At 46.7% G+C, this 22,285-nt stretch overlaps 1 protein-coding gene across 1 annotated transcript; it reads right to left on the bottom strand.

Annotated features, from left to right (window-relative positions):
* Positions 1-17,291: 17,291 nt before the first annotated feature.
* Positions 17,292-20,262, bottom strand: LOC120467001 (uncharacterized). The gene has a single exon (XM_039655738.2). The coding sequence runs from the start codon at positions 19,294-19,296 to the stop codon at positions 17,923-17,925; it is 1,374 nt and encodes a 457-aa protein (XP_039511672.2). The 5' UTR covers positions 19,297-20,262; the 3' UTR covers positions 17,292-17,922.
* Positions 20,263-22,285: the final 2,023 nt, after the last annotated feature.

Here is a 22,285-nt window from a genome sequence, read left to right as displayed (position 1 = left end):
AAAATGAGTGGCACCACTAGCACTGGTGTTTTGTGTGCATTTTGTATTATTTATTTTTATTATTGTTGTTTTATGTTTCAACAGTTTTATACTTTAACTGTAAAACATTAAAACATTAAAAAAAATAGAGTATTATTGATTATTTGCGTCACGTCATTCCAGCTCATTTGCGTCACGTGACTCACGTCAGCTAATAGCATTTCAGCTTGGGCTTAGAAGGGGCATGTAATTGGTTGGATCTACTCTGCTGAATGAGTCTGAATGAGAGAGAGATCTCCCGTTCGTGAACGAATTGAACGAACTGGTTGCTATACCCAGTTCGTGTACCAGGTCGGCCATTCTGTCGATCTAGTTCATCAATCAGCAGGAAGTGAATGCAAAGCGCAGGTATTCGTACTGTGCACGCGCAATTCATAACTTACATACAGAAAATAACTCCTCGTTTAACTCGTTCTGACCAAACAAATAAAATGTTAACTAGCCTGCCTAGTATGCAAACAAATTAAAAAACACTTGTGATTTGGTCATCCGAAAAGAGTGTAATTTAAAAGATAAAAAGAGTGTTGAGACTTTGATCGCTTATTTAGACTTATTTTATCAATTTAATGAGTAGCCTAGGGCACAATTTTTAATAAAGTCAAATCAGTTTTTATTTTGTAACAAGTAAACACATTTTGCCGCACCTGCTGCTGATGTATATGGGAAAAAAAAAACTGAACGAATCAGTGAACGAGTCTGAACGAATCATTTTGGTGAACGAACTAAAAATAAACGAGTCTCTGAAAAGAATCAAAATTTCCACCACTAGTCGTTAGTGATTGGAGCCACCTGGGCTCAGGGTATTTAAACTGCTTCACTAACCACATTTCTCTCTCTCTGCTCCTCGGTATGATCCTGTGTTTGTTCCGTTGTAGTTTTGCTTAGTTTTCACTCAGTCCTGGTTGCACACACAGATTCATGCATCCCTGCACTTTACTTACACCTTACATTATGACATTTTCATACCTCATTTCCTTTTCTTTGTTTAAAGTTAACTTCTTTATTTACAATAAAGAACCTTTTTTTGATTGGCCCATACCTGTTGTTTGTGTCCCCTCATTTTTGTCACGGCTATGAGCCGGTCTGTGACAAGTGGGGGCTCGTCCTTAAGTTAAAGTTAACTGTAGTCTTACTTTAGTATTCTAGTTTACTTTAATGTAATAAAGGAATATAAGATGTAATATAACAATATTTTTTCTCTCTCACTCTAGGCTCAATAAGTTCAATGTATGTACAGAATTAACAGACCAGAAGCTGGAAACTCATTTTCATAATTTATTCACCATGAGGAAAAAAACAGAAATGCACACTATGAAGCTGGGCAAAATGCAGGCCCACTTAGATCTACAATAATCCACACTTAAGTTACAATCCACTGTAATTATTGCAGGCACTAAGAATATCCACAATATACACTCTATTTGGCTTATACTGTTAAGACCCACCAAACTCCACACTTAATGCAATAAACGTCAATTAAAAAGACCACAACATGCATAAACCCAGTAAATAATGATTAAAGAGCTACATTAATTCCTCCCCACCCCAATCAACACACTAATGTGGGTCAGACAAGTATAAAGGTTATCAGCAGCCAGTTAACTACAGTAAAATTGCACAAAAGTCAGTAATATTGCACGTTGCCCTAGTTCAAAACAGTGCAAATGAAAAGAAAAAAATAAAATAAAATAAACAAACTAATTAGGCCCAAAAGAAAAACAAGTGACAGGCAATCACACTGACAGTCTCCTATAAGGAAACACAATTATAAGACATTCTCACATTTAAAATACATGTTTATATACATACATATACAACCACCCAATGTTATAAACATCATTGTACCTCTTATCACGTTGGTTGCACCCAGCCTATAATGTGTGCACTGCACACGGGCAACACTAAAAACCAGAAAATAATTGTCACTTTTTATATTATGGTCATTCTAAGGAAAGTATATTTAATTTATATACACTTACAGGTAAATCCATCCGTTTTCTCATTAACCGGCGGTGTAAACGAATCGGTTACCTAACGTAACCTCGGTTCTCTCTAGATGAGGGAACGAGTATTGCGTAAGCTAGCTTACGCTACGGGAAAGATTCATCTTTGCTGAGAAGTTGAAGCCAAAAAATTATTCCATAATTTTGTAATCATTGTCAACGCAGTCTCTTCTGAGGCAGACCATGAGCGGGCTATCTAGCGGCTCATTGGTTCGCTCAGAGAGAATGCACGAACCTATGGGAGAGCGGCGCTGAGTCCGCGGCCAATGAGCGGACGGCGCTCGCTTACTGCGTCACAGCCCGCCAAAAGGGGCGTGGCTACAGTGTATAAAGGTCGCTCTCCCAGCTCGTTCGTTGATTCTGTAGCATGAAGCGAAACGCTAGTGGCGCAAGCACGGCCGGGAACGCAATACTCGTTCCCTCATCTAGAGAGAACCGAGGTTACGTTAGGTAACCGATTCGTTCTCTTACGAGAGGTTCTCTCGTATTGCGTAAGCTAGCTTACGCTACGGGAACACCTGGTCAACGCCGTGCGCGCTAAGTAACCACTAAGCATCCCAGGGGAACACCGGGGGGAATCTATAAGTGGATGAAGATAATACGGCGGCCAGCATAGCGGCCGTTATCATCTAGTGCAAAAACGCCCAAGGCGGCCGGAGAAGGCGGGCCGTGATGTGTAGGCAATGCATAAGCACATAGGGGAACACAAGGGGTGAGCCGGTTGTGATGGAACTCCCGATAGTGCGGCTTCTATAGGAGGGCTGTGAGTACTAGACCGCCAGAATTTTTGCCTGTAAGGCTGGAACTTCCAAGTTATAAAATCTGACAAAGGTGGAGGGGGAGGCCCATCCCGCAGCCACACAAATGTCGTGGATGGAAATCCCGCAGGACCATGCCCACGATGAGGCCATGCCTCTGGTGGAATGAGCCCTGATGCCCAGAGGGCAAGGCAGGTCTTTAGCGGCATAAGCAGAGGCGATCGCGTCTACTATCCACCTGGATAGGGTCTGTTTCGAGGCGGCTAGTCCCTTGGTGCGGCCACCGAACGACACAAACAGCTGCTCCGAGCGTCTGAACGCGGCAACGCGTGTAGTGTACACTCTGATAGCCCGAACCGGGCAGAGGCGGTCAGCGTCACGTTCGCTATCGGATGCAGGCAGCGCCGATAGAGAGATCACTTGCGCCCTGAAAGGGGTACCAATCGCTTTTGGAACGTAACCGTGTCTAGGCTTTAGAATGACTATGGAGTCACTCGGTCCAAACTCTAGGCACGCGGCGCTCGAAGACAGCGCGTGAATGTCCCCCACACGTTTTACTGAGGCGAGAGCCGTCAGAAGAACGGTTTTTAACGAGAGGTATTTTAGCTCCACGGACTCAAGTGGTTCAAACGGTGGGGCTTTCAGAGCTTCTAGAACTATAGAAAGATCCCAGACCGGCACCGTAGGGGGGCGAGGGGGGTTCATCCTTCTGGCTCCCCTGAGGAAGCGGATGATTAGCTCGTCTTTGCCCAGAGACTGGGCGCGCCGGGGTTCAACGAACGCCGCGACGGCTGCCACGTAAACCTTAAGAGTGGATGGGGACCTGCCCTTATCCAGCATCTCCTGAAGGAACACTAGCAAAGACGAAACCTCGCACGTCCGTGGGTCCAAATTCTTGTCGGTGCACCATTTGGAGAACACAGACCATTTTGCAGCATAGAGCTTTCTGGTAGAATCCGCTCTGGCGTGTTTGATCGTGTTCAAAACCCCTTCTGGCAATTCGACGCGTAGTCGTTGGTCACCCATGCATGAAGCGCCCAGCGCTGTGGATGGGGATGCCAGATCGAGCCGCGGGCTTGAGTAAGGAGATCTGCTCTGATTGGAATGGGCCACGGGGCTGTCTGTGACAGACGCGTTAGCTCCGGGAACCAAATCTGATTCTCCCAGCGCGGGGCTATGAGGAGCACCGAGTGGCGTGAGTCCCTGATTCTCTGAATGACCTGCGGTAGCAGAGAAATCGGGGGGAAAGCATAGAGCAGGCGGCGGGGCCAATCCTGGGCTAGCGCGTCCTCGCTCTTTGAAAAGAATATTGGGCAGTGAGCGTTCTCTTCTGACGCGAAAAGATCTATCTCCGCTCTGCCGAATAGGCGCCACAGTGTTTGGACTGTTTGAGTGTGCAGGGACCATTCTCCGGGGGAGACCAGGTTCCTGGACAGCCTGTCTGGACCGTCGTTCAGATGGCCCGGCACGTGCGTCGCTCTGAGCGATAGCAGGTGACTCTGGGACCACAATAGGATGCGGCGTGTCAGATGAAAGAGATTCTTGGATCTGACGCCGCCCTGACGGTTGATGTATGATACCACGGCCATATTGTCGGAGCGAATCAGGACGTGGTGACCGTTTATGCGCGGGAGGAAGCACAGCAGCGCGTTCTCGACCGCGATCATTTCCAGACAGTTTATGTGTAAGGAACTCTCGTGGCTCGACCACTGGCCGGCGGCCGGTGAGCCCTCGCAAACCGCTCCCCAACCCGAGTTGGATGCGTCTGTCGAGATGACTTTCCGGCGAGAGAAGGTTCCCATGGTAACGCCCCTCTGAAACCACTCGCTTGCTGCCCATGGCTGCAGTGCAGTGATACATGTCTGAGTAATCCTGATCATCTGGCGGCCCGTCGTCCACTCGTGGTGGGATACGCGGCTCTTTAACCAGAGTTGAAGGGGGCGCATGTGCAGAAGACCCAGCTGTAGCACAGCGGAGGCTGAAGCCATATGACCCAGCATCCTCTGAAGCGATTTCAGGGATGTATGGGTACCCATCTGAAACGAGGCGGCTAGGCGCTGAACACGGCGCGCGCGATGTGTGGATAAGCGAGCCGTCATCGTGATAGAGTTCAAATCTATTCCAAGGAACGAAATAGTTTGACTGGGCTGGAGAGAGCTCTTTGTCCAGTTGACAGAGAGTCCCAGCGCTTCCAGATGGTTGAGGAGAACTGTGCGGTGCGACAGCAGCTCCGTCTGGGAATCTGCTAGAATCAGCCAGTCGTCCAGATAATTCAGTATGCGCAGCCCCTGACTTCGCAGGGGGGCGAGCGCTGTATCCATGCACTTCGTGAACGTACGGGGTGCTAAGGATAGGCCGAACGGGAGAACGGCATACTGGTAAACTTGGCCCTCGAAGGCGAAATGTAGGAATGGCCTGTGATGAGGGTTTATCTGGATCTGAAAATAGGCGTCTTTCAGGTCTAGAGAGATGAACCAGTCCCCCTGGCGGACGTGCGCGAGGAGTTTCCTGACTGTGAGCATTCTCTTCATGAGCGCTTTGTTCAAAGCCCTGAGATCTAAGATCGGCCTGAGGCCGCCGTCTTTCTTGGGAACCAGAAAATAACGGCCGTAAAACCCCGACTCGGTCATAGATGGCGGGACTCTCTCTATAACGCCCTTCTGCAGTAGCTTGGCTATTTCTAAGCGAAGCGTGTTCATAGCAGCCGGGCTGACAGTGGATTCGAGCCGCACGCGCGAGCGTGGCGGGCGGCGACGAAACTGTAATCGATACCCATTCTTTATTATGCTTAAAACCCACGGGGAGATGCCGGGGATGGCTTCCCACGCTTCGTAGCATACGGCTAGTGGTTGAATGGCGATTTCGCCCTGATTGCTGCACATCGCGGGCTGGACACTGGGTGTGGGCACGCTTATAATGTGGAAGGCAACGGGACTTACACTCAGAGAGGAGTTTATGGGCCTTGAGACAGAGCGGGCAGAGGGGGGACACGCGCACGGGCTCGTGGGCGTGCTTATGTTCTCTGCTACTGGAGCGGATAGTGCACGCTCCGTGAGAATGGGCTCTGCAAGAGACCCTGGGCATAAAGTGCTTGTGTGTGTACGTGAGCACATGGTTGTGGGCACATTTTTTACACTTGAGGCTTTTATGCTCTTTTTGTGAACTCTCTGGGTAGCCGTGAAAACGGCTTTTAGTCGCTCGCAAGCGGGCAGGGAAACCGGCTTGTTTGTGGCGGTAAACACTACTGTAGTCAGCGGTGAGACGGGGACTAACAGTGGGCGAAGCTTTGACGGTGGTCCGGCCGCAGCGGGAGAAAGCCGTCTTTTTCTCAGCTGTGCTAGGCAGACTTCTGTTGATCGGGCTTCAGCGTGATCTTGGGTCGAGGCCCCCGGGGAGGAGGCTGTCTGCGGCGGCTGTCTGAGCGAGAGCGAGGGCGGCCGCCCTGTCTACGCTGGGGCTGCTGAGCTTGCTGAGGCGGGCGCTGCTGTGTGGTTCTGGCAGGCGGCTCGTGAGAACGGCCCGTCGAAGAGCTCGAGCGGCGGGGCAGGAACAAGTTCATGGCCTGAGTCGCTTTTTGAACCTCGGAGAAGCGGTCAACGATGCCCGTGACGGCAGATCCGAAGAGCCCGGTAGGGGAAATAGGCGCGTTGAGGAACGCGGCACGTTCTGACTCTCCCATGTCGGTAAGCGTGAGCCATAAGTGTCTCTCGGCGACACAGAGGGCGGCCATGCATCTCCCTAGAGCTTGTGCGGTGGCTTTAGTGGCGCGAAGGGAAAGATCCGTAGCGCTTCTCAGATCCGAAAGGACGGGCGGTTGCCTCCCGCTGCTCGCCATTTCACACAAGATGTCGCTCTGGAGCACCTGGAGGACAGACATCGAATGCAGCGCTGAAGCGGCCTGACCGGCGGCGGAATAGGCGCGGGCATGGAAGTTAGAGGTCGCTCTGCACGCTTTAGAGGGAAGCGTATGAGCAGACCGCCATCTAGCAGAGGGCGGGCAGAGATGAGCGGCGACCGAGTCCTCGACGGGCGGCATGGCAGTATAACCCTTCTCGGCAGCTCCGTCCACTGAGCGCAGCGAAGCGGACACATCAGAGCGATTACGAGCCGAGAGAGGGGCATTCCAGGATTTCGTGAGCTCGCTGTGAAGCTCAGGCAGGAAAGGTGCAGCCCGGCTGCAGGCGGGGGCCGGACGCCGGTGCAGGAACTTCCCATCCATGCGGTTCGGTGGTTGCTCAGGGGGAGGAGACCACTCGAGACCCAGGCGGCTAACGGCCTGAGAAAGGAGGCGCGTTAGTTCCTCTTCGATGCCGGCGCGGGTCCCCGCAGACTCTCTCGTCGATGAGCCGATCGACGACCAATCCTCGCTGTCCGAAGCGTGCAGCGAACAAGAGTCCTTCTCATCCGCGGTGTCATCGGAGGCGACAGAGCGGCCACTCGGCGGCAACTGTAAGTCCGGCAGGGGCGGAGAGGGAGAGCGGTCGGTGGGCGGCGGCGGCGGCCCACATGGATCCGCAGGGGGTTTTGACCGCCTGTAGTCAAGCCCGCAGGGTTGACAGCGGCAGGTCCTCGCAGTGGTCGCATCCTCCGTTGGCGAGGGCGAGTTCTGCGTGTTCCACTCCGAGACAGAGAGCGCAGATGGGGTGGCGGTCTCCATCCTCGAGCGGAGAGCGGCATGAGCCGCAGGAATTACGAGGCATCTTAAAAAAGACGCTCGTGCTCTTTTAGAAGGAATAATAAGAAAGGATACGCGTCGGATGGCGCTAGCTTGCTGGGCGGCTGAAGGTGGCAGACGGCCGGCTTCCTCAGACTCCGGAGCTCGCTAGACGGTGCCTTCTCAACGACGGCGGCTTCTTCCCAGGACAGCGGATGCGTGTAGCTCGCTGAATGAACAAGAATCAACGAACGAGCTGGGAGAGCGACCTTTATACACTGTAGCCACGCCCCTTTTGGCGGGCTGTGACGCAGTAAGCGAGCGCCGTCCGCTCATTGGCCGCGGACTCAGCGCCGCTCTCCCATAGGTTCGTGCATTCTCTCTGAGCGAACCAATGAGCCGCTAGATAGCCCGCTCATGGTCTGCCTCAGAAGAGACTGCGTTGACAATGATTACAAAATTATGGAATAATTTTTTGGCTTCAACTTCTCAGCAAAGATGAATCTTTCCCGTAGCGTAAGCTAGCTTACGCAATTCGAGAGAACCTCTCGTAAGAGAACCACCTACTGCTGCAATCGTCTGTCTGAGCTTGCGCTCAATGTTTGCCGTCTCCCTTCTCTACAACTTACGTGCTGATGCTCCTGGCGTGTGATACAACTATAGTGTGAGCTGGCAAAGAGCGAGTGGAAGTTACCGATGCCCCTAAATAGCCTTCCCCGCTCCGGAACTAAGCGCAACCAGAAGTTACCTGTGCCCCCTAAATATCCTTCCTCGCTACACTTTAATATTCTGTAAATTTTCATATTCTATAAATTCACATGACCCATTACATTAACATTATGTTATAGTTGGTTAAAGTTTTGTCTAGTTTATCTTTGTCTTATCATTGATATGTTTATTGATAGTTTGGCTTATTTTGATTATTGTTTTGTAGCTAACTTGGGTTAGTAGTTTTTCAGTTTAGTATGGATTGCCAAAGTTTTGTTTGAGGGGATACTCAGGTTGGGCCAATATTGTTGGAGAGAGCATTGAGAGCCATGTGTTCCATTTTTGTTCAGTTAGCTTTGTAGCTAAATGTGTTTAGCAATTCACTCTGCCTTTTCTGGGTTTTTCTTCAGGTGGGAGCACTCTCCTGTTGAGGTTTATCAGTGAGTGTCAATAGGAAGCTCGTGGTGTTTTTGTTTTAGGTGGCAGTGAACGTGGGTAGAGCTTCCCTTTCCCTTCATCCCTACATCGGCTCGGGAGCACGTCCGTGGATGTGGAGGGGCCGCCAGTTTCTGGTTGTCTTTTCCAATCCACTGGTTTTGTGTGCATAAAACCCCACCACATGTGACTGCACGAAGACTAGGGTCCAGTTAGTTAGTAGTTTTGGAGGATAGTGGGGTGTGGCTCCTATATTTAAACCCAGAAAGGCAGTAGGTGAGTTGTGTAACATATTTTTGGGGCATCTGTAATAGTTGTATTGGTTGAGGAAAATGTCTTCCACTTTGATAAGTTTTGTTAAGGTTCCTTCAGAGGTGGCTTTAGATTTGTGTACTAAGGAGCAGTTAATTGAAATAGCTGAACATTATCAAATTGAGATTGTTGATAAAAAACTTAAAGAGACTGTGAATGCTGTATTAAAGCAAAGTCTCAAGGAAATAGGTGTTCTTTGTGGTTAGTCTGGTAGCAGTGAGGGTGCAAGTTTTCAGTCTAGCTCTTCATTAACTTTTGAGCAGCAGAGGGAGTTGTTGCAAATGCAGTTAGAGATAGCACGATTGCAAAATGCCACTAGACCAGAAGACAGACCACCACAGTTTGATGTTTCACAGAATCTTCAATTGTTGCCTAAATTTGATGAGTCAGATCCAGATACATACTTTACTTTATTTGAGCGTATTGCAGCAGCTAGAGCTTGGTCAGATTTGGATAGGACCATGTTGTTGCAATGTGTACTTACAGGTAAAGCACGTGAGGCTTTTTCAGCACTAAGTGTAGGTCAAGGTAGCGCTTATTGTCTCCCTTAGGAGAAATTTGTTTTGGATTAGGGAACTGCTGCCATAACAACACATACCACGTATGACAAACAACATTAACAAACATTACAAATTATAAAAACATAAAAACCCTGCATCATTAAAAACAGTACATCACATAACAATTCTTGTCTGTCATACCCTCTATTGCAGTTATTTATCTGCTTGCTGTAGTTGCTCATTAATTAATTTAACAGACAGTTGTACAAAAGAGTATTTATATCGGTTATGCTTACATAATAGAACCCTGTATCTCCAACCAGAGTTCATCAGCGCATACTCAGAGTACAAAACGTGTGAGGAGTCTAATAAAATCTTGTTGGCCTGCTGTAGAGTGCTGAAGGGGTGGTCAAAAATATCCTGTAAGGAGCTAATTGTCTGTGTCACCATGATTTTTCCGGCCACTTTCACCAAATTGTTTATTTGAGCTCTCAATTTTACTGTTAAACTACCAAACCAAACAACAATTCCATATCTTAAAATAGACTTTATAGTTGCTTTGTAGAAAATTAACATGATATTACTGCTCACTCCAAATAATCGTAATCTCCTTAGAAAATGGACCCTTGCACACACCCATGACACATGTTTGTGCCACGTAAGCTCACTGTCAATGTGGACCCCTAAGTATTTATAGGAAGCAACCTGTTTGATAGCTTCACCATGAACCACTGCAGAGCTCCTATCCCCCACTAATCTCAGGTCTATGATAACCTCTTCAGTTTTGTCAACATTGATCTGTAGATGATTCTCGTCACACCAGCCCACAAACATACCTATAGCAGCTTTATAGTCATTAATACCGCAATCTCTTGTCAATAACTGTAATAATACTGTATCATCTGAAAACTTTATAATAAACTGGTTTGACTGCTGGCTAATGCAGTCATTTTTGTACACAGTAAACAGTGGTGAACTTCCGCACCCTTGTGGGGCTCCTGTACTATTAACTGCAACATCCGACAACACTGAATTAAATTTCACCTGTTGTCTCCTCTGTGTTAAAAAGGAATAATACCACTTGATAATAAAAGGTTTAACTTGTAAATTAATTAATTTCTCCAGCAGTTTATGTGGTTGAATGGAGTTAAACGCCGAGCTAAAATCAATAAAAAGTAACCTAGCATAGGCAGTTGGTCTCTCCAGATGCTTTAAAACAAGGTGCATTAATGTAGAAACTGTATCATTAGTACCACGGTTGTTTTTGTATGCAAATTGATATTGGTCTAAGGATGGCTTCACCTCCTTACGCAGTTCTCTTATAATGATCTTCTCAAATGATTTCATAACATTTGATGTTAAGGCCACTGGCCTATAATCATTATTGTCTTGAGGACAAGACTTTTTTGGAATAGGGAGTGTAATCGATTTTTTCCAAAGCTCTGGTACTGTATACGAGTCAACTGAGAGCTGGAAGAGCCGATGCCAGGCAGGTGTGAGCTCCTCAGCAAATGTCTTTAAAAGAAAACATGACATACCATCTGGTCCAGTTGCCTTACTAGAACATACATTTTTAAAAACCCTTGTAATATCCCTTGAATCTATTAATATTCTATCATCACTAACATTACAGCTTATATTACCTAAAATATCACAACACTCCTTAAAAGTATCTGACTCAAATCTCATATAAAAATTATTCAGTTCATTTGCCTTATCAATTTCATTACCGGCGAACAGTGGCTTCCTTTTCGAGGTCATGTTGGTCATTCCCTGGATTGAATTCCACAGTTCTTTTATGTCACAATTTCCCAAATGTTGTTCAGCCCGTTCTCTATATTGTGTCTGTGCTATACTCATATGATGATTGAGGTCCTTTTGTGCTGCCTTAAGTCCCCTTGTGTCCCCCAGTCTGTTGGCCATTTTTTTCCTTTTGATGCAATTCTTAATTTCCCCTGTGACGTATGGTTTGTTATTTTGATACCTCTTAAAGGACAACTCCGGCGCAAAATGAACCTTTGGTCTAATTACACATTGCTACCTAGTCAACCGTTATCTGAGATTTGTTTTCATGATTGCCGAATGTAAATAGTTTTATCTCTAAAAACAGTTTAGCCTATAGCGCTAGTATAATGCTAGTATATAGGGCATAGAGTAATGACAAGTAAAAATCGCTTGTTATTACCACTAACAAGGCTCAAAATAGCCCCACACTAAAACGACAGCATAACAAAGGTCCCTACATTCAAACCGAAGCATTGAGAACTTTGTCAGTGTCCATACAGTTTAAGAAGAAGATATTTTATACACATAGTCAACTTCGCGAATACAGGAAGAAGCCATCTTTGAAAAATAGTCTCTACCAGTCGATCTACGAACGCAGATCCATGTGCGCTGAACTGTGCAGAATCTCATATGGTCCGTTGTTTTCGGAAGAAACACAAACACAAACCGTTTTCTTCTCTTCAATATGTACACGTAGCCTACTGTTCATGCTCACCTTATCACCTTATTCACATCTCACCGGTGGACATGGATCGGCGTTCTTAGATCGACTGGTAGAGACTATTTTTCAAAGATGGCTTCTTCCTGTATTCGCGAAGTTGACTGTGTGTATAAAATATCTTCTTATTAAACTGTATGGACACTGACAAAGTTCTCAATGCTTCGGTTTGAATGTAGGGACCCTTGTTATGCTGTCGTTTTAGTGTGGGGCTATTTTGAGCCTTGTTAGTGGTAATAACAAGCGATTTTTACTTGTCATTACTCTATGACCTATATACTAGCATTATACTAGCGCTAGGAAGAAAAGAAATAGTCGAATAAACTCGTCCTGTCATTATCATTTCCACCTGTGTTCACCTCATTTAGCTTGATTCCTCTGTGTATTTAGTTCTCCCTCCTTCATTCTGTCTTTGTCGGTCAATGTTAACGTTACCCTGTGTTCTGCCTGCATGTATCCTGTTTGTTTGTTATTAAACCCTTGTATTGGAGCTTTTTGGTCTCTGCCTGTTCGTCTGCCTGCACCCACCCCGTGACAGAGGTAAGCTAATACATATCAAAAATTAATTTCAAAATGAACTATCCCTTTAACGGCAGGCCGAAACGGCCCTCAGGCCAATGGGAAATCTCCTGGTGCAGAGTTGCTCTCTCCTCATTTTTATTAACTTAACAAAAAAAAAGTCTAGTTTGCAGGTCGCCCATGTGTGAGTAATTAATATTATTATAAAAGAAATACTTAATGGTTATCAAATGATTCCAAAAAAAACCCAAGCAGCCATTCACAAATGATTCAAACGAGTGCTTTATTTAATGTACTATATCTGAATATATAGGATCTAGATGGAATGGGACGTTGAAGGGCTGTCAGAATTTACCTCTCATTCAGACGAAGTCAATCGGCAAACCCTTCTTTATACTGGCGGAGGTTGTTGAAGTGGGAATCCTTGAAGTGCTTCAGGTCACTAACGTACATCCAACAACCGAACATTTTGACTTGCCCTCTCGTAACTTCTGCATCATTGAGCTCGGACTACAAAATCGGAGCAAGAAATAATAATGGTGGATTGCTCGAAGTGTTGGACCGGTAGTCAATGTCCTTATTTGGCAGTTCCGCTGCAAATACGGTGACACACTTGCTAAAAAAACGTCATAGAGAACAGAAAAATCTGAACAGGTTGAAAAATATGACCAAAACAGAATACAAAGATATAAACGAAGCACCTGAAGAGAATAATTTCATCTTTTCTGTACTTATAAACACTCCAAATATACAACAAAATGCATTTAAGGGCTAAAAAAGTGGATTTTGCATGATATGACCCCTTAAAGGTCCTATATGTTTTTTATAAAATGAATCCTTTTTTATTGCCTGAGTTTGAAGGGGTTGTAATCACATATTGCAATGATACACTTTTCGGGTTTTGTTATTACCTCTGAAGGCCAATATTCATATTAATATGTGAAGTCTCCTGGTCGGATTTCCTGCGAAATCCATCAGATGTGACGTGCACGCGCGCTCCCCAGCTTCTCTATCCTTATTACAGTCTATGCGACCAACGGCACTTCAGCTGTCGACATGGAGTCCCCCCAAACGTCCTGCCTCCAGCACAACACAGACTCCAACACAAACTCCACATAAATATAAAAACAAAAAAAGTTTTATCTTCTCAAGCTCGTCAGACAAAACGTGAATCTGATTGACTCCGGACGAAAACGCGGATCAACATAGTAAACTCTAGTGAAAGGTAAACTACATGACACATGACATGAATACAAAAGAATGTTCCAGGATAACAAAAAGTAGGTGCTTTAGGATGTAACTTATTTTATTTACTAGCGCTACTGACTAACGTCACTCATCCACTACTATCATATTGTTTATAGCTACACATTTCCAGACACGTTTAGTACAGTAATGTTACTTCCTACGATCTTACTGATACACTGAAACTGTTCAGTTTAATTCACTAACCGTTTTCGTTATCATATTATACATTCACCTATTGACAATGCTGATTGTGAAAGATACACGAATAGTTAGAGACATGGCTTATGCTATATAACATCACATGTCAGCTAAATGCAGTTTATTATAACATTATCATGGTACGAGCACAGAGCATTAGTTCAACGTCAAACTGATAAAAGTAAGCTATTATTGTAACTGCAGTGGGAGTTTACATTAGTTTCCAGCATGTTGTGTGATGATTTCGCCGTTGCGTTGAAAGTCTCCATGTGGCCGGTAATGAATGCTCGCTCTTGAGATCGAACACGCACACAAGCGCTCTTGTTGCATTCTGAAACATCAGCACTAGAGGCCGCTAAAAACCGCATAGAGCTCCTTTAAGCCTCTTTTTCACTGCAAAGTACCAGTTCGACTCGTCTTGGTTTCGTTTTCCACTGTAGAAAAGTTGTACCTGTACCTGCTTCCAGGTACTTTTTTTGTATCACCTTCGTCGAGGTTCCGAGCTGAGACTAAAATGTGACGTGAAAACATACAAGGCTGCTGATTGGTCAGAGAGAATAGTCAATATTCACTGCATCATCATTTCGCGTGCCGGACAGAGGCCATCAACAGGAAGTTTTATATTTTACCATTTTCATACGTTATTTCATCACTAAATCCACTTCGATGTGAGAAACCAGCTGTGTAGATTTAGAATTTTGAAAGGAGTTGAGAAGCTCTGCAAGTAGCGGTGGGCGAAGCCTGCGCCAACCCGTGGGAGGAGGACAGCCGGCTGCTTACAGAGCCCTCTGCTCCACACAGACCACTGCAGCAACGACGGCAGAGGAAAACACAGCTGGAAGATTTTCATACGGCTTATCTGTCTGTACATTCTGAGGAAAGTTGAAATGTTTTAACTTAAACCAAGAGACAGCTGTGTGTGAGTTAGGGATGCACGATATATCGAATCAATATCGTTATCGCGATATCACGTTCCTCGATATACTTATCGAAAGTCTCGCGATATTTATGCAATATTTTGTTTATGATGCGTCCGTCACCGTTGCATTTCCCCCCATTAATTTCCTGATTCTCCTTCTCCATAAACAACAGGAAATCAAGGAGAGGTTTAACTTTTCATGCTACAGATTTCCCACAGTGGTCAGAAAGAACAGGGGAGACACTTTGTTTTTCTCAAGAGTCGCTTTTCGCTTCAAAGCTAATCGCCGTCACTCTCTCACTTCTCACTTGCTCTACCACACAGTCCCCCGACACACACACTTGCCGGCCGGCTCGACGCACACAAGCATAAACATCAGGCCACCCTGGCAACTTCATGCGTTTTCACTGATCGGATATCTGATTTATCAAAATACGATCTTCAATTCCAGCGCTATATGCGATATATAATATAAATCTATATATAAGATTTAATGGAGTGCACATACGTCACCGAAAGCAACAGTTATGAGCTGCATACGATCATCAGGTAAAATAAGATCAGTTCGTTTCACGAGTTCACATTTACATCAATTAAACAGTAAAGATTATGCGTATTTGGCGTGCTGTCCAGGGGGAGGGCTCCGAGCTCGGAATTTTTGCCCGAACCCAGAGTGCTCCCCCTCCTCGTTGTTGTAAGAGTATTTAGGAGAAGAAGTGAGGAGATGGGGTGGTGGTGGGATGCTGTTAGACTGTCAATGAACTGAGTTAAGTTTGCTGTATATATACCTCTTACTTCATTGATTGGGAGTGCGCTCCACTCGTGTCTAATTAGGCTTGATTACCTGAATGTGCTCCACCTGTGTTTAATTCTGAACATGCTCCTCCCGAACTTTGTTAGTAAAACATCATTTCACGAGTTCACATTTACATCAATTAAACAGAGTAAAGATTATGCGTATTTGGCGTGCTGTCCAGGGGGAGGGCTCCGAGCTCGGAATTTTTGCCCGAACCCAGAGTGCTCCCCCAAAAGCAAAAGGCAAAGGACAGCCGCCAGACTAAAGACCCCCCAAAACGCAGAATTTTGGCGGGCTGGGTCCGTTTGAATTGCACCGTTCTTAGCGAGCGCATCTTACTGCGTCGAACGGGCGAGCCCTTAATGGCCTATGGATGAGGAACAGCTTGATTTATGCCGCCTGACCAGGAGGGCCCGTGTTGCCTCTTGCGGAAGCAGCTTACTGCGCTGGGCGGACGGGCCCTACTGGTTGACGAATGAGGGGTGACAAGATTTGGGGATGCCCAACCAGGAGGGCCCATGTAGCTTCCGACGGGAGCAGCTCATGGCGTCGGGCTGATGGGCCCTACCGGCTGACGGTGGAGTGTTTTGGAAGCCCAGACTGGAGATTTCTTGCGGACCGCTGGGAAATCGATACCTGTTAGATGTAAAAGAGAAACATAGATGAATGCCATATCTGCTTGGAGACCAATGCTCGCTTGGCAGAAAAAGAGGAAACATAGATGCATGCAATGTCCGCTGGGAGACCAATGCTCGCTGGACAGAAAAAAGGAAAGATAGATGCATGCAATGTCCGCTGGGAGACCAATGCTCACTGGACAGAAAAAGGAAACTTAGATGCTTGCAATGTCCGCTGGGAGACCAATGCTCGCTGGACAGAATCATGCAATGTCCGCTGGAGACCAATGCTCACTGGACAGAAAGAGAGGAAACATAGATGCCTGCAATGTCCGCTGGGAGACCAATGCTCGCTGGACAGAAAAGAGGAAACAGCTGCCTGCAATGTCCGCTGGGAGACCAATGCTCGCTGGACAGGATTATGCAATGTCCACTGGGAGACCAATGCTCGCTGGACAGGATTATGCAATGTCCGCTGGGAGACCAATGCTCGCTGGACAGAAAAAGAGGAAACATAGATGCATGCAATGTCCGCTGGGACACCAATGCTCGCTGGACAGAAAAGAGGAAACATAGATGCATGCAATGTCCGCTGGAAGACCAATGCTCGCTGGACAGCAAATGCTTGCTGGACGGAGAAAAAGATAATATAAGTCTTCTACAGGGAGAGTTTTTACTTCGTCTGCTGGGAACTAGATCACTGGATGAAGGAAGAGCACCCAGGTGGACGACCCGGAGGGTTTTATTCGATGAGGGTTTGGTGGGCTTTTTTAATGTGGAACCGGTTGGTCCTGATGTAGCTTTGGAAAGCGTCTGAGGACCATCTTCCGAGAGCTTGGATCTGCTGCTGGGAGAGGCCTTTTTGGGCTGCTGAGGTTGCTGCTCCGATGCGGAAAGAGTGACTGGAGAAATGTTTTGCTTGGATGCCTGACTGTTGAAGAACGAGTTTGAGATGTTTCTGGAACCAAAAGCGTGTCACAGGTTTGTTGGAGTCATCTAAAAATAGGGGATCAAGAGGGGATTTAGCCTGGGAGCTTCTCCACTGAAGATATGCCTGAATGGATTGGTTTGGTTGGATTGGCGATGAGAGTTTGAAGATGTAGATGAAATGGCCTTTTTTGGATTGGTCTGTCTTGCTTTGCTTAATTAAGTATGAGATGGTTTCACTATCCAGTACTGCTAAGTCTGAGATGGTGGGGTGGACTCTTGGGTCGAATTTGGAAGTGATGGCGAGTTCCGAGCATCTAAGAAAGCCAAAAAAGGCTAGAATAAACATAGCATCGAGTGTGCGGGCTGTCTCGAGAGGCTGGTAGACTGTGCGGAGGGCATGAATACATTTTGTGAGAATATCTAGTGTTATGGGTTGTCTGGTGTCAGGATGGGTGGGATGGGATCGTTGAATTCCTTTGACCAGAAGGGAGGTCTGTGAAATATTTATCTCTGGAGAGGGAGCGCCGTACATCAATTTATGGAAAAACTGAATGCCGCTCAGGTAACCTTTGATGGATCCAACTTGAAGGCCCTTAATGCTGTTAAGGTAGGAGATGAATGAGGTGATTGAAAGGAGAGAAAAATCAGGGAATGGCAAGTTGTATGAGAAGTGGAATGCTTTAAAACACCTCCAAGCTGTCACATAAGATTGGAGGGTCCTGGGAGAAACTGCTTGGAGGATGGTGTCCAGTGATGCGTCGAGGAGTTGTTTTAGAGGGTGGGTTACGGGAATATTAGTTCTGAATAGTGAGGTACTGGAGTTGGGAATTGGTCTGCCTCTGGAGCCAGCGTCCTGAATTTCTGAAACAGAAAACGAGACAAGGAGTCAGCGATTTGATTTTCAGATCCGGGGATATGTTTGGCAATTATGATAAACTGATCACACGCTGAGATCCAGATTAGGCGTCTTAAGAGTGGCATCAGGGCGGGTGAATGGGAACGGCCTTTATTAATGCATTCAACAGTTGCTTCATTGTCACAATGCACTAAAACGCTGCTGGTGGCCCATTCTTTCCCCCACAGGAAGGTTGCTACCACGAGAGGGTAGAGCTCAAATAGGGCTGAGGACTGAGTCGTGTCTTGGAGTTGGGGGGGCCCCGGAGATGCGAACCAGTGTCCTTGGTAGAAACCTCCGAAGCCGATTGAGGGGGCCGCATCTGTAAATAATTGGATATCGACTGGAGATAAAACGAGATTGTTATAGAAAAAGGACAGGCCATTCCACTGTTTAAGGAAAGTTATCCATAACCTGAGTTCATCGCGGCACGTCTGAGATATGGAAATTAGGTCTTCTAGTGCGTTTACTGAAGAGGCGAGTGAGAGGAGATGCGAAATGAAAGGGCGGCCTTGTGGAATGATGCGCATTGCGAAATTTAGGTGGCCGAGCAGGGATAAGAGTTCGCGTTTGGAGCAATTTGAGCGGTCAATGAGGGTAGATGAGACGAGTATGATCCTTTCAATTTTTTCCTTTGGCAGGGAAGCCTGGAATTGTACTGAATCTAAGTTAATGCCGAGGAATTCGATGGATGTGGTGGGACCCATGGTTTTCTCCTGGGCGATGGGGATCCCAAGCTCCGAAAAAACATTTTGAACGGTGAGGAAATGCGCGGCTGGGATGGCATCGGGAGGCGAAATGATTAGGAAATCATCTAGCAAGTGGATGAGGTGAGGAATCGCGTAATTGTTAGACAAAATCCAGCAAACAGCTTCTGATAGCGTGTCGAAAATTTTGGGGCTGCTTTTGCATCCGAAAGTTAAGCGTACGGAAAAATAAAATTTTCCTTGCCAGCGTACACCGAATAAGTGCCATGAATCTGGATGGATGGGCATCACTTTGAAGGCAGAAGTGATGTCGATTTTTGCCAGCCAAGCTCCCCGACCCGCAGTTTTTATCATGTCGATCGCCTGATCTACGTCATGGTATTTGAGAGAAAATTCGTCAAGGGGGATCAAGCTGTTAATGCTTGGGAACGGGGAATCATGTGGAGCTGATAGATCAATTATAAGGCGTTTTTTACCTGAAAATTTTCTTGTGGCCACTCCAATGGGGCTGATACGAAAAACTTCGAAAGGAGGATTGTCGAAGGGACCAATCATAAAGCCTGACTCGACTTCTTTTTTGATCAGGTTGTCGGGCTCAGCCAAAGCAGATTGAAGATTATTACAGACAATATTTTGAGAGAGTGGGCATTCCACACCGGGTTTGAAACCGTGCTCGAGGCCGGACAGAAGATAGTGTGTGAAATGGGTGTCTGGGTGATGAGCTAGTTCGATCGCTAGGCGAGAAATATTCACGGGAGTCGACAAGTAATTTTTTGATTTTTTATTGACTGCTTTGTACACTGGGCAAACATGGCGGGCATGGGCACCGCCGCAGAAATTGCAGACATGGAGAAACCGGCAACGCTGTCTGTAGCACCTCCCATGGTTAAAACTGTTGCACAGCTGCCTGCTGTTTGAAAAGGAGGCTGTCTGCTGTCTCCCTCCATCGGGATTTTCATGGGTTGTAGGTCTTGGCACATAGCTGGTTGATTTAACTGGGGCTGAGTCTGGGCAGGGGGGGATGGAGGGGTTGACTTGAGGGCATGTCGTGGTTGAATGTGCCACTGACCTGCATACCGCACATGAAATGTTCTTGCAGCCTAGGAAAACCCTGCTGTGTAGATCTGGATCAAGAGCGCCCCAGTAAGGACATTGGTTCCATTGGGCGACCCGGACAGAACACTTGGCGGAGAAGAGCTTGTGGTAGGTGTAGAAGTGCCCTCCTCCATAGGACAGCGCAAGTTCGGCTATAATTGATAAGTAGTCGTTTAATTCACGCCGCCTATGGGGGAAGGCTGAGCAGATTACTTCAGTGAAACGGCTGAAAGCAATTGTGAACTCGGAAAAAGAAAGTAAACGTGATGAATGTGGATTTGGGTTTTTTAAAGTGACAGAATAATCCCCAATCTATTTGGCGGTTTGATTCGGTTACAGGTAACAGAGAGAGAAGAGATGAGAGATCTACGTCTGCACCTGACAGGATCTGTGCTCGGATGTTGTGGGACACTGGGGGTGGCTGAGTTGCTGTGAAGAGAGAGTGCTGAGATTTTGCCTGGAGAAGAGAGCTGAAAGGAACCAAAGCCGGGGCTGCAATTGTCAGCGGAGGCAGCCTCACGCTTGAATCGGCCTCTGGGGCTTGGGGAAGAGGGTTAAAAGTATGAGAAGGAAAGGAAGGTTGAAACTGGGAAGAGTGGGCTCGTGCTGCAAGCGGAGGCAGCCTCACGCTTGCTTGAGCTACTGGAGCTGCTGCCCACTGAAAAGAAGAGGGATTAGTAGCTGTTGCGAAAGCAGGTTGAAATGATTGGGCCTCCAATGCTAGCGGAGACAGCCTCACGCTAGCATCTGGGACAGGTGCTGGAGGCAACTTAAAAGAAGAGGGATTAGTAGCTGTTGCAAAACTATGTTGAAATGATTGGGCTTCCATTTCTAGCGGAGGCAGCCTCACGCTAGCATCTGGGACCGGTGCTGGAGGCCACTGAAAAGAAAAAGGATTATTAGGAACAGCAGGAGCCATGTTCTGATATGCTGAGGGGAGGTCGGCGGGCCTGGTTTCAGCCAAAGCTGCAGCCTGCTGGCGAGGTCTGATGGCAGAAGGAACTGGGGCGCGGCCCAAGCTTGCTGAAGGCCTTCCGCTGCGGTTTGATGCTGGAAGAGAACTAGATTTAGTACGCTGGGATGGTGGTGTTGTCCAGCGAGGTGAATCCTGAGCTTTACTTTGCCTGCTGGTCCTTTTCGGGGCCGGCATGGACTTCGGAGAGAGGTTAGTTGATTGCAAGAATACATAGAGGGCATATAGTTCCGCTTTGTTCATCCTTCGCGAGAACTGAACATCCGAATTTATCAGCGCTTGCCTCAATCCTAGAACTGTCCACTTTGCAATTGGTGGAATTGTTGGGACTGCCGAGCGATAGGAAGAAGCAGGGGAGGGATTGCGATGTCTCGCTGGTGGAGGCGAGGGCTGGCCTCTGCGTCTAGGCGAGCGTGTAGCTGTTCAGGTAGGCAGGCGGCCGCGTGGAGAAGCCTTGGGATCAGTTGAAATGTTGGGCGGAGAAGGAGTGGTCCTTGGGTCAGCTGATTCTGGCTGAGGATCCGGTGAGAAGTTGGATTCATCATCGGATGGGAAAAGCTGGAGTTGAGACATGGTAGCAAAAAGGTCGAACCAATATGCTGTTAGACTGTCAATGAACTGAGTTAAGTTTGCTGTATATATACCTCTTACTTCATTGATTGGGAGTGCGCTCCACTCGTGTCTAATTAGGCTTGATTACCTGAATGTGCTCCACCTGTGTTTAATTCTGAACATGCTCCTCCCGAACTTTGTTAGTAAAACATCATTTATAGAGGGAATGCATTGACACGTGACTTTCCCGCCGGAACAACCCCTCTCAGCCTGACCGAGTGGCAAAAGATCGGCTGCGTGACTGGATTTAATAGGGGAAACTGTGGAAATGCGACTAAATCGAACAATTTTATCAATTTAAACTAAATGTTGGACTCAATATAGGCTACGTTCACACTGCAGGGCTTAATGCTCAATTCCGATTCTTTGAAAAAATTCTAATTTTTTACAAGGCCGTTCAAATTTCCAATTAAATGCGACCTTTTGTGATCTCCTGTGTGAACGTGAAATGACCCAGAAGTGACCCGCATGCGCAGAAGAGTAATCAACGGTCAACAACGTCACTTGATGTTTGCGGAATAGTTTTTTTTTTCCATATGTTGCGAGCTTTTGTTTTATTATTATTATTACCACAGCCCATATACAAACACAGACAACAATTATTTTATCGACGGGCAAGGTTTGCAAATAAATGTAAGATTTTTCCGATCTTCACCGACCTCGTCATAAAACCCGTTTATTGCGCGTCCTCGGCGCTCCTTGCTTTGTCACCGGCGACCGCGGTGCGACACTGGTGGCTGGTGTTGCCAGATTGGGTGTTTTTTTCGCTACATTTTAAGGCATGTTTACTAGGGGTGTAACGGTACACAAAAATCACAAAAAGAAAGAAATGCCAGAGAAATTTCCTATTTGTTTAAAGAAAAA

The sequence above is a fragment of the Pimephales promelas genome, chromosome 10 (assembly GCF_988280905.1).
Source record: "Pimephales promelas chromosome 10, fPimPro1.hap1.1, whole genome shotgun sequence".
NCBI lineage: Eukaryota > Metazoa > Chordata > Actinopteri > Cypriniformes > Leuciscidae > Pimephales > Pimephales promelas.
Note: the sequence above shows the minus strand (reverse complement) of the source record. Positions and strands in the feature narration are given on the sequence as shown.

Excerpts from the sequence above, each read along its gene's own strand:
- LOC120467001 (XM_039655738.2), bottom strand. The coding sequence starts at position 19,296 with ATGATTGGTCCCTTCGACAATCCTCCTTTCGAAGTTTTTCGTATCAGC.